The 12,506-nt window shown below is 55.9% G+C and overlaps 1 protein-coding gene across 1 annotated transcript; it reads right to left on the reverse strand.

The window, feature by feature from the left end:
* Positions 1 to 229: 229 nt before the first annotated feature.
* On the reverse strand, positions 230 to 1,625 carry TCIM (transcriptional and immune response regulator). The gene is made up of 2 exons (XM_083880618.1): positions 1,415 to 1,625; positions 230 to 912 (listed from the first exon to the last, which is right to left on the reverse strand). The coding sequence occupies exon 2, from the start codon at positions 702 to 704 to the stop codon at positions 378 to 380; it is 327 nt and encodes a 108-aa protein (XP_083736744.1). The 5' UTR covers positions 705 to 912; positions 1,415 to 1,625; the 3' UTR covers positions 230 to 377.
* Positions 1,626 to 12,506: the final 10,881 nt, after the last annotated feature.

Genomic DNA, 12,506 nt, shown 5'->3' on the forward strand with positions numbered 1-12,506 from the left:
GGGACCGATGCGTCCTGGGGACCAGTGTGCCCTGGTCACTGGGCTGCTGTGGTCATCAGTGTGTCCTGGTCCCCAGCTGCCTGGGCACGGCCCCTGTCCCGCTCCAGCGCTGTCCTGGGCCCCGGTGCTGCTGCTCACAGTGATGTTCATCTCGCAGAGATGATGTCCATCCCGCAGGGGGTGATGTCCATCCCGCAGGGGTGATGTCCATCCCGCAGGGGGTGATGTCCATCCCGCAGGGGGTGATGTCCATCCCGCAGGGGTGATGCCCATCCCGGTGCCGGGACCGGTGGGTCCCCGGAGCCTCGCCGAGCGCGCTGGGAGCGCACCCCCAGTCCCGTCACAAAGCGTTCTCCATCTCCGCTCCCCCCGCCGCCTCAGTGGACTTTGATGGAGTATTTCCGAAAGGTCAGGAACTGCAGCAGCTTGTCCTTTCGCCTCTGCTTCAGCGCCATCAGCGCTCTGCTTTTCTCCTCCATGTCCTGGTCGGTGGCGAGGATTATCTTGGCTCTCTCCTCCGCCTTCTTGTCCCCGGAGTTCCGGAAGAGTTTCTGCAGGGACGCCTCGTTGATGCTCTCGAAGATGTTGGCCGAGGCTTTCTTGCGCAGCGCGGTGTCGAAGCGGTAGCCGTGCACCGAGGGGCTCACCCGCAGGGACGTGGCCATGGCTGCGGGGCTGGGGCTGCGGCCGGGCTTTGTTTTCATGGATGTGCCCTGGGCTCCGGGCGCTGGGACGGGGCTGTGTCGGCTCCGGGGCCGGTATTTAAGGGCGGGCTGCAGGAAAAGCCGGAGCGCTCCGGTTACAATGGTGAGATCACGCTGATGTCAACGCCCCGACAGCCACGGGCCGGTTTAACTTTTGAGTTGCCAACTTTCCTGTTCGTGCGGATGAGATGAAAAGTTCTCTCTGCTCCTGCAAAGGAAATGTTTTGTTTTGTTTTTTTTTTGACCCAGCGCAGGACAGGCACCAGCCATCCCTGTGGGGCTGAGGCAGCACAGCCCAAACTCTGCCCCTGCCCAGCCCTGCGTGCACCGTGTGCCACATCACACACAGGTAAAACTCCAGGTGAGAACTGTGGCAATGCCAGCAGAGGCTGGAGCCTGTGCAAGCAGCCCAGAACTCGGCTCTGTCTCCAAACACTGCAAAACTGCTCCTGTCCGGGCAGGGGCTCCTTTCTGCTGCTCCCCAGCAGAGGTGACCCCTCTTCAGAGCACACAGAGCTGCAGTTTCTGACTCACAAGGGCTGCCCCAAAGGCTGGTGATCCATGACACCCCCTGAGGTGACTCCCCTGGGTGTTACACCCTCAGCTGCACATGGCAATGGGCTCAGGGGGAGCAAGAAAACTCAGTCTGCTGCCCTGCTCCTGCCCCCAGCGTCCTTCTGCTTAAATTTGGTGCTGGAAAGAAAACTCACCTCTGCTCCAAAAACATCTGTGCTCTCCACACCACCCTTGGTCAATGACAAGCCCTTGGGCTGGGAGGACTCTCTCTTAGTCATAGGGGTTAGTTTTGGCTGCTGAGAGGAGCAGGGAGCTCTGTGACCCTTTTGGGTCCCTTCCCACTCGGGATGCACCGGACAGGGCTCTGCTCTGCTGGGCTCAGACCCCTGGTGTGACTGAGCACAGCCGGTGTGGCCCAGAATAGCTGCAGGTTCAGAAGGCAGTTAAGGCCAGGAGCCAGAGATAAGTGTATTTTGGTTAATGTTTTAAAGCAGCCGGATGCTGCAGACGCTCTGTTTGGAAAACCAAAAGCTTGTTTACTGTTGTTGCTGACCCTGTTACTCACCCTTGCTGAAGGGCTCCAGGAACAGCCTCTGCCCCCATCCCACTTGGACCAGGGGTTTCCCTTGTTTACAAGAGCTGTGGAAATCACCACACTGAAGAACAGATCCAAAGAAACATCACCTAGATGCTTTTTATTCCATATTCCCTTTAAAACTTCAATTTGTTCAGATAGAGGTGGGGAGATATATCTGATCCATATGGTCTGAACCCTCTGCAGCAGCCAGCAGGAGCCAGGGCTGAGGTGAACACACCTGAAGCTCATGTGTGGGTGTTTGTGCTGGCTCAGAACCCAGGAGGGAATTGTTGCTCACCAGGTGAAGTGTGAGCAGAGCCTGGGCCCCAGAATCACTGGCAAGCCCAGCTCCATCCGAGCCCAGATCAACCTGCAGCTGGCCAGGACCTGCCAGGCTTCTGTCCTTGGGGGAGGGAGGGATCTGTTCCAGTGCTGGCCACTTTCCTGCCTGGGAATGGCCCTCACCCCCCGGTGCTGCCGGGCACAGGCTGAACCAGCCCTGAACCCTGCAGTCCCTGTCCCCTGCCAGGACATGGCTTTCCCCACGGCTGCCAGGACTTTGCTCCAGCGTGTGCTCTGCACATGCCATTGCTTCCTGTGGCTCTGCCATTGTGCCAGTTACTTTTTACAAGTTTTTCACTTTTTTTTTTTTTTTTTTTTTTTTTTTGTATGTGCTGGATGTCTCGTGCTCCGCTGTGTAAACAACAGCTTTGGGATTCTTCCTCCACCAGCCAGACGTGCAGCCTCTCACCTTCCCGTGGTCTCCCCAAACTGGTGACACCAATTCATCAGCTGCTTGTTCCACATTTGCAGGGCTGATAAATCCACCCTGAAAATGGGACAGTTTTTGGTGTGGCTGCATCTCTGTCTGGGAAAGATGTCGTGGTTTATAGGCTCTGATTGCATGAAATGGGATGGGGGAGCAGAAGGAAGAAGGGCCACATGTGCTGCCCAACCCTTCCTGCTCAGAGCTGCCCTGAGCACCGAGGGGAAAACCTGCCTGGGACACGTGTCTGGATGAAAGGCTGGAAGTGCTTTGCTTCACGGGACAGATAACAGTGTCTGGGTACCTGGGGCAAAACTCAGAGCCAGAAGATCAACCAAGATCTTGTGACTGAAGAAAACAAACCCTGTGGTGTCTCCTGGTCAAAAACAAGAGCTGAGGCAGGTTCACGTGCGCCTTGTTCTCACCGCTCCCACCGCACATGGAATCTCTCTGCAGGTATTTGCAGAGACGGGGCTGACAGCATAAATTAGCAATATCTGTGGAGGATACAAGCTCAGAAAAGTGTCTGCCATGGAAACCGAGACCGGAGCTGATGCTTTAGGAGTAAGACATCAGGAAGCTGCCAAGATCAAGCACGCGTTCCTGGTGAGCTCATCTCGCGCTGAGCACTAACAAATGTCTTTGCCCCTTCAAGCTTCTCTGCCCACTTTGTATAAATTTAGTTGTGCTTGGCTCTGACGGAGCGATGAGCCATGCCTCGTCTGGTTTTTTTTTTCCAGTAATTTTTGTTTATATGGGTCTTTTAATACTCCCTTCCCAGTACTGCCTAGGAGGGATTATTCATGTGTTGGATTGGAGAGCAACTTCAGAGAAGATGTGATTCCTATCATCGTCCTCCCGCTATTATTGTGTAATTGCTTTGTGAGACTCAAACGCTCCATTTCACCCGTTAATGGGAGGATTAATTCCCTTCCCCACTGTCTGCAGAGAGGCACAGCCACGTCTCTAATTGTGCTGTTTCTCCCGTTCTCTCGGGGCTCTGCTGCCAGGGAACCCCCCGGGATGGGCAGGGAGGTCCCGGCCCCAGGGCAGGAGGTGGAGGGACACTGGGGCTGCCAGTGCCTGCACCACAAACTCCTGCAGAGAACTCGCTCTGCCTCAATGTAACCTCCAAAACCGCTCCAAAGAAGGTAATCCGGGATGCCTGGCAGTTCCCCGGGGCGTGTTTCGCATAGCTCTCCCTGCAGGAGCTGCTGCCAAAGCCTGCGCGGGCTGTAACGCCCGTCAGGGGTCAGAGGATGCCAAAGTCCCCCTGGAGTTCTGGGTGTTGCCCAGAACTTCCCAGCCGGGCATGGGACATTCAGAAACTGAGCTCAGAATATCCTGTGATACCTGTGAGATGTAATAGATACAGATATTTGCTTTGTCGTCAGGTCATTCGGTGAAAACCTGAGATTGGGAAATGTCCAGGAGCCTCCAGCCATCTCTGCTCTTCCCAGCCTTTCCCTGGCTTTAGTGGTCTGGAAATCTGGCTCCTCACAGCTGGGAGCCTCAGCCCTTCTCGGGAGCCAGAAATGCCTCTGTCTGCTGGGAAAGGCTTCTGGGAGGAAGAGGTTTCCGAGCTGGAGTGTGTGCACAGACAGCTGTGGTGGGGCTCTAAGGTCAGGGAGGAGCTGGTTCATTGTGCTGCTCTTGGAATCCAAATTCCTGGGAGGTTGTCAGACACCCGGGTCATGCAAATGGCAGTGCCTGCCCTGGCTCCAACCTGCCCACAGCCTCTTTCCACTGGGGCTTGTGGGCTCTGGGGCTCCACCTGAGATTTCTGTTTGTTTGGCTGTTGCTTGGGGTTTTCCTGTGGTTGTTGTTTCTTCAATAGAACATCTGGGAACACTCGTCCAGATCTCACGGCAGGGCCCTCTACCCTTTGCTCACAAACCCCAAGAGCTTCACTTGGCCTTGTGTGCTCCTTGTGGCTCCTCCTGTGGCCCCGGCTCAGAGGTGCAGGACAGGGCAGGTACCTGTCCCCAGTTCAGAGGTACAGGAAGGAGGGGATGTTTGTCCCCAGGTCGGAGGTTCAGGATAAGGAGGGGATTTTAAGGGCATTTCTGTTGCAGTTCAGTCGCTGGGAAGCACAGCCACGTCCCAGACAAACCTCGCACAGCTCCCTGCCTGAAAACAGGAAAAACATACTGGTTTTCAGACAACAGAAAACATGATGGCACAGTTAAACCAGTTAAATTCCATCAGAAAATATATTAATAGGGGAAAAACAAGGAGCAGCCTAAGAGAGGGGGCTGCAGCCCCAGAGCTGTGCAGAGCAGCCCAGTCCTGCTCTGGCCCAGGGCATGGCTGGAGCTGGCTGAGCCCTGGCTGAGCCAAGCATCGCTCCCTGCAGGGAGACCATATAAGAGTAAAGCCTGTGGTGTTACTGATAATGAATGTCTCCTCATTTCTCATAAATCCTCTGCTAAATGTACGATCACCAAGTTAATAATGCAGTGCGGGACATAACTGATAGCCAGTTACAGTGAGTAAATCACGTCTGGTGAGAAACAGAAACTTCTGGCACTTTTTCCAGGCAGAGCCCCTTGGAATGAGCCCTGCAGGGAGCAAAGCAGAGCTGAGGACACATCTGGTGTGGATCCTGTGGAAAGCCTGGAGGGGCTGGGGAGGCAAGGGCTCACTGTGTGAGGAAGCCACAGGTGTATTCTCTTGGTGCTGGAGACTTCCAAAATCCATCTTTGCAAAGAGAAACTCTGGCTGTGGTGCTCCCCACGTGTCACGGGAGATCATTCCTGGAGCACAGGGGTGGCAGGGCTGCAGCCAGGGCATTGTCACAAAGGGAAGAGCCGTGTCTGAGGGCAGGGGGCACACGGTGCCTGGGGGGTGGGTGGGTGGGCAGGGGTTTGACTGGGGTGACTCCATCGGGGGGGAGCACGGGCCAGCAGGACCGGCCTGTGAGGTGACACTGGCACCCCGAGGTGACACCAGGACCCCGAGGTGGCACCAGGACCCTGAGGTGGCACCAGGACCATGAGATGTCACCAACCCCCCGAGATGGCACCAAGACCCCGAGGTGGCACCAGGACCATGAGGTGGCACCAGGACCCCGAGATGTCACCAACCCCCCGAGATGCCACCAGCCCATCGCTCGTGCCACTCCACCCACCGTGTCCTGCTATTCCCATGAGACCCAGGGGAAGCATTTGAACATTCCTGACTTCAGCATCTTCCCCCCAGGTCAGGAATGAAAGTTTGGCCTTTGGAGCACGAACAACCCTTTTCTTTCTCTGCCCGGTTTCCTGTTTGATCTTCCTGCAGGTCGCCAGGACCGGTGGCTGCAGAGGGGCGAGGGCAGGGCCGTCTCCAGCTGTCAGACACTCATTGTCTGCGGCCGAGGGGACAGGCCCGAGGAAATCCTGCCCAGGGCTGGCCCGGGTCATCGTCACCGCCCGGCCGGCGTGTACCCGGCACACGTACCCCAGTGCCCCCCGCTCCTCTAATCGCTCCGGAGCCGCTTCCTCTGCTGGGGAGAGGTGGCAGACAGGACGTGCTTTTGTGCCTTTTGTGCTGCTCTGGCTCCTGGGGGTCTGTGGTGCCCCCTGGGCTGTGCCCCAGAGCCAGAGCCGGGTCAGGGAGGGATGGGAGCGGGGCTGAGGTGGCACAGGGCGGTGACACTGGGACAGCAATGGGACAGCCTGGGGCTCTGGGGAGGGCTCAGGGTGATCTGGGTACCTGGGGAGGGTTGTGGAGGTGCAGAAGGGATCCCGGGTGAGGGAGGGGGACACCAAAGGTTAAACTCATGGGTCTGTCTGGGCCAGGCACAAGGGACAGCCTGAGTGGCCTCTGTGCAAGTGCTCCAGGCTGAACACACTGGCTGCATGATGAAAGAGCTATGCCAGGGTTGGAGGGACAGGCTTCTTGAGCAGAATTTAGTTCTCAGTGTCCTTAATTTCGTGTCAAAGCAAAGTGGGACGTGGCAGAGGGAGCTCCTGGCCCGGGTGTGTTTTGCAGAGGAGCAGCTGAGGTTTGGGTTGGTGTAGCTGAGTAACACTGGGAGAAGAAAACCGGGAAGGGAAGGAGGGAAAGGGCAAAGCTGCATCTGTGGAGATTTATCGGGGAGTCAGTGCTGTGCTGATCGTCTGGGAGATGAGCCTGGCACTGCAGAGTTGTCAGCCTTGCAGCTCATCTCTGCACTAACAAAAGAGTTCCTGGGAGAGAACAGATGGTGTTTGGCTCCTACCACTGTCTCTGGTGGCCCAGCAACTTTTCTTTGTAGCTGCTGGAAAAGCAATTTCTGTGATCCCCTTCCCATCCCTGTGGCCGTGCCTGAGCCAGCGGGGCTGCTGCTGCATCTGGGTGTTTGGGGGAACTTTCTGCATTCTGAGCTCCTGCTGCAGATCCTGGCAGTTCATCCGGGGCTGGCTGTGCCCCTGCTGCTGCAGGAGCTGCTCTGAGGGTGTCACACAGGTTTGTGCTGAGCTCTGGTGTCACACAGGTCTGTGCTGGGCCCTGGTGTCACACAGGTCTGTGCCTGAGCTCTGAGGGTGTCACACAGGTTTGTCCTGGGCTCTGGTGTCACACAGGTGTGTGTCTGGCTCTGGTGTCACACAGGTTTGTCCTGGGCTCTGGTGTCACACAGGTGTGTGTCTGGCTCTGGTGTCACACAGGTTTGTCCTGGGCTCTGGTGTCACACAGGTTTGTACCTGGCTCTGGTGTGTCACACAGGTCTGTGCCTGGCCTTGGTGTCACACAGATCTGTGCTGGCTCTGGTGTCACACAGGTCTGTGCTGGCTCTGGTGTCACACAGGTCTGTGCCTGGGCTCTGGTGTCACACAGGTCTGTGCCTGGCTCTGCCTGTCCCCAGGGCCGCCCCGGCTGCTCGTGAGTTATGGCAGGTAACTGAACTTTGACGGCTGTTTTCCCCAGAGAACTGCCACCAGCTGCCCACGTCAGCCCCGCTCAAAGAGCAAAGCAGGGCTGTAAAAAGCCTCTATCTCTGGGACAGGCAAGGCTGGCAGTTTCAGGAGCCAGAGCAGGTCTGAGCCGGGCAGAACTGGAGCAGAGAGGCTCCCACGGGCCCTGACTCATCTGTGGAGCACAGACCTGCTCTGGACAGCACAGAGTGTTTCCCCTTGTGTCTGACCCCAGTCACAGCCACCAGCCCAAGTGCTGGGACCTCCACACTGAGCAGCAGTGACAGCCCCTGCTCCCAGATGGATTTAACTCTGGCAGAAATGCCTTCTAGATATTTCCCCACAGTCCCCACAGTCTCAGTGAGTGATGCCTTGTTTACAGGGGAGCCTTGTCTTTGTTCTCCAGATCTGCCCTTGACTCGCTGTCAGGTGTCAGTGCGGGGGCTTCGGGCTGTCTGCTGGGTTATTTCTGCACCAGTTCAGAGAAAAAAGAACCAGTTCAGAGCTGCCAGTAGATTTTAGTTCTGTGTGGGAGGGGAGGGAAGGGGAGAGGGGGATGCTGTGTGTGCTTTGCAGTCCCTCTGGCAGGGTCTGGCTGAGCAGCAAAGAGCTGATGGTGAGCCTGGGCTCTGGTGGCTCCCACTGTGGCTCTGAGCCCTCAGTAGTTCACAAGCCCAGCCAGCAGTTTGTGCTCTGGACTCGTTGGCATCTGCCTGGAGAAGTAAATCTGATCTGACTTTGTGTCTGCCTTGTGGAGAGAATCTGCCATCACAAGGGTCTGTGTGAGACTGAGGGAGCCCAGGGGGCTGCAGGGCTGGGGGACACGTGGAGAGCCCTGCTGTCACCCCCCTGATGGGCACAAACTGGAATAAAAGATGTGGTCTGTCAGTAAACAGTGCTGAGTGTGACGTCAGGTGGCTGAGGCCGGTGAGCTCATGCCCAGGACCCTCTGTGCAGAGCTGAGTCAGTTCCGGCCGCGATGAGCTTTGTGGAAAGAGCCTTTTCCAATGCTGTTTAGGGAAATCTGACAGGGAAAGTAAACAGATCTCTGACCCCAAACCCTGCCCCTCTGCAGGCCTCTCTGGTCACGGCAGCAGCTGGGGAGGAGGATGCTGGTGCAGCAAAGGGGATCCACACACAGGGCAGGGTCAAGGTGCTCCCAGCACGGCCTGGCAGGCATGTGGTAAACGGTAAGTTACTTGTCTGGCAAATTAACTGGGGAAGAGAAAGGAATAATAGCCTGGCCAAGTGCCCCTGGGCTGGTGGGATGTGTCCTGACTTGGGGCTGTGTCCTGACTCTCAGGGATGTGTCCTGACTCTCAGGGATGTGTCCTGACTCTCAGGGATGTGTCCTGATGTGCCCCATCTGCTCTTGGGGAGTCCCACTGCACGTGGACTGTGTCCCACGTCCCCAAAGCCAAATAGTTTCCTCAGGGACTTCGTCCCCCCCTCCCCGGGGCTGTGGGGCTCCTCTCTGTTGAGGAAGTATCTTTGATCAGTAGAAATTAAACCAGGAAAATATTTTCCGTTTGTGTCAGGGTAAAAATGGCTCAAGCCAGGCGTGATTGATAGCTGAGAAAAGCGGGAGCAGCCCCCGCGCCGTTTCGGAAGGCTTCCCACTGTCCTTGCTTACAGTAAACACCAAATATATTTAGCTGCAGAGCCCAGCATGACACAGCCCTCTTACTGCAATAATAACAGTGCCTCGTCTCTTTTTTTTTTTTTTTTTTTTTTTTTTTTTTTTTTTTTTTTTTTTTTTTTTCTAAGAAATGGGGTTGAGTGGAGCTCCCAGGAAGCCGGGCAGTGATTGCCTCACGGGGTCACTGCGCCTCCTGGGACAGCAGTATCAGTGTTTGCCCTTGTTTACCAGTCTAGCAACTGTGGGCTGTGGTGACTAACTTGGCAAACAGGCGTTCAGGAGGCCGTGGCACATGGTCTGTGTGGCACCAGTGACGTGCCACCACTGGTTAAAGCTGCTCCCAGCCCGACTGGGCAGCAGAGAAATGGGGGAGACCTTTGTCAGGACCTGCCTGTATCTCGTTCCCACCCTTTGTTTGCCCCATAACAAGCTGTTTTTATTCCAGTGCCAATGTTTGGGTCTCTGGTTTCTTTATTGACCAACAGCTGTAATAGTGAGAGGTTTTACAACCACTGGCCAGACACCAAGGATTTCAGGGAAATAAAAACCCTTCCCAAAGGTCCCTCTGGACATCCTTTATCAGGCAATGAAGGCTCTACCATCTCCCAGCCCTGTGTCATCCTCTTAGCAGTGGTGGCTCCTCAATCTGTTCCCCAGTCCCTCTCCATATTAGGTGTTATTTAGCAGCTCCTCTCTCCTCCCCCATGCTGCAATTAGCACTTTTTGGTTTGAGTCATGGCCTGTAATCATACCTGGCCTGCAGTCACTGCACAGGTGAGCCCTTCCCCAGGTGCAGATAAGCCTCTCCTTGTGCTGAGAGGGACACGGAGCTCCGGGCACAGCCTCAGGCCTGGGGCAAGTGGCAGCACCAGAAAGAGGGTGAAGAAAATTGTTTTCTGTGCTCTCACATCCCTCCCAATGGGGGATTACAAGGCAAACCTGGTTGTTACTAATGAATTCCTTAGAGACCTGTGGCCAAGGTGTGCAGGAACACAGCCCAACCAGGTGACAAGGACGTGTCCCCCCAGAAAAGCCCTGGGGTGGTCCCTGATCACAGTGCGGGGACATTTGGGCCACAGCTGTGACAGCACTGGGGACCTGCTGACTTTCCAGGCACGGCAATTGGTTCTGCAGCAGAGCAAAATCTGGGAGCCCAGGAGCCCCTGGTGGTCCCAGGAATGCAGCAGGTCCAGAGCTCTGCTGCTGCAGCACAAGGGAAGCAGGAGTTGGGGGAGTTGCTCTGAGATAAAACTCAGCAGTGAGTGGAGAAAGAAGGGGATGGAAATGAGCAATCCTGGCACAGGGAGAGGAATAACAACAATGGCTCAGGCTGGAATTGGCCATGGCTCCAGTGGGACCTTCACAACCTAACAACAGCCTGGGGACCCTGAGATGGGGCTGCAAACTCCCAGACACTTTAGGGAGGTTGATCATGAGCGAGTTTATAGTTTATGAGCAGTTTGTAAGGGAGCCAGGACCCAGATAATGGGGGATTTTAATTACTTAGCTATTGATGGATATAATAAGTGTGCAGCAAACCACAAAGGGAAACCTGTGGCTGGAGGGGAGAGGGAGATTGATCTATGCACAGCATGTTAAATCACTTAAATCATTCAGAGCCTCTTCTGGCCCCAGCTCCAGGAGCAGAGCCAAGTATGATAAATAAGGCTGGAATTGGGAAGTGTCTAGAATCCAAATGTTTGTATTCCTGTTCGATTTCAAATATTCACGGGGACAAAAGCAGCAAAGCACTTGGCTGAGTCTGCCTGGGGGCTCTGGGAATTCCTGTGGAGGGGACAGGCAGCCCAGCCCCAGGAAAGGGCTGCCAGGGCCCACGGGCAGCTCAGGAACTTTTGCACAGATTTCTCTCAGTGGATGGTGACCTGGGTGAGACACGGGCACGGCAAGGAGGGACCTGGAGGCAAAAGTGATTGAGAAGGATGGAAAGTCTGAGCCAGGAGTGTGGGTGGGATGACGGGCCGGGCACGGCCCAGGGAGCAGAGAGAGCCTGGCAGGCAGGGCTGGCCACCTCCCAGGGCTGGTCCCAGTGAGGTTTGGTGCATCAAAGGTGTGCCCAGGTGTGTCTCCTCCTGCCACCCTGGGCGGGCACCAGCTTCTCCATCACACAGCTCTGACCATTGGATATCGTGGGGAAAATCTCTGCTTGACCAAAGCGAGGAGTCAGGAGTCAGGTGGACACTCCAAGTGTGGCTGGAAGAGCTGTTGGGCTGCTGGGCAGCTCCACAATGGAAACTGCAGGGACAGGGCCTGGCTCCAGAGATAAGGGACACTCTGTCTGGGTGGCACCGATTCGGGGCTGGAGCTGCTGCTCTGGATGTGGACAAGGGCTGGGACATCTCTGCTGTGTTTCCATCCACTCCCTGGCAGGAGTCAGTCCCAGCTGACCCAGCAGATAGTGCTGGGCTCAGGGAGTTGGTGCAAAATCCCATTCTCAGTCCTGTGGATCCTGGGCAGGCTGCACCTCCCAGCCTCACTGCAGAGATGTGCCCAGAGCTCAGGTCTGGGGGGCTCTCTAAAAAAGGGACTGTGCTATTTTGCTGCTTTTCTCTTGCTGAAATAACATTAATTCTGTCACAGAGCTGCAGAAATGGCCTTCACCCTGCCTGTTCCAGTGCTCAGGAGGTCCCAGCTGGGGTCTGACAGGGAGCAGCAGAGCCTGGGCATTGCTGCTCAGGAGAAGTGATGGGTGCCTGTGGCTGGGCTCTCCCCACACATTCTGGGCTCCCCCAAATCAAACCCTCCAGGACAGAGTGGGACCTGTAGCAGCACAATTCCCACTGGTGGATGCAGCGTGGAATCCAAGCAGATGGTTATCCTCAAACACACTGTGCCACTTTTAGGCACAGGAATAAATTATTGAAACGCCACGTGCTCCCAGTCAGGACGCACCTGAGACCTGAGCTGTCTGTGCCTTGTGATCAGTGTTAGACAGCAGTGGTTGGAGAACAGAGAGAAATCAAAGCTCTCTTGGAGCAGCTGTCTCAGCCTGCCAGGAGAGCACACAGGAAAGGCCTGTGCCTCGCTGTGCCTCACTGGGTGCTCCCAGAGCACTGGATTCACTTCTAAAGGAGCTGCAGCTGATTATTTGTGAGCTGGCTGTGACAGAGCCTTTGCTAAAGTGAACTCAGGCACGGGGAGCCCGTGCTGTGCAGTTTGCTGGCCTGGGAACACAGTGGGCTGACTCCTCTGCAGTTTCTGGGGCACTTTCCTTGTTCAGCACAAGAAGGGGAGTGTGCCCTGCAGTGCCAGGACAGCCCTTGGCTCTGCAGAGCCCTCCGACACCTCTCTGATTCCACATCTCCCCTTTTCCCTCCTGAGGTGACACAAATCCATCCTCCCTGCTCCCAAGGAGCTGCTCCTGACCCCGGTGGCACAAAATGAGTTTGCAGAAGGAAAAAAAAAACCC

This window comes from Zosterops lateralis (genome assembly GCF_965231275.1).
Source record: "Zosterops lateralis genome assembly, chromosome: 30".
NCBI classification, from domain to species: domain Eukaryota; kingdom Metazoa; phylum Chordata; class Aves; order Passeriformes; family Zosteropidae; genus Zosterops; species Zosterops lateralis.

Excerpts from the sequence above, each read along its gene's own strand:
- TCIM (XM_083880618.1), bottom strand. The coding sequence starts at position 704 with ATGAAAACAAAGCCCGGCCGCAGCCCCAGCCCCGCAGCCATGGCCACG.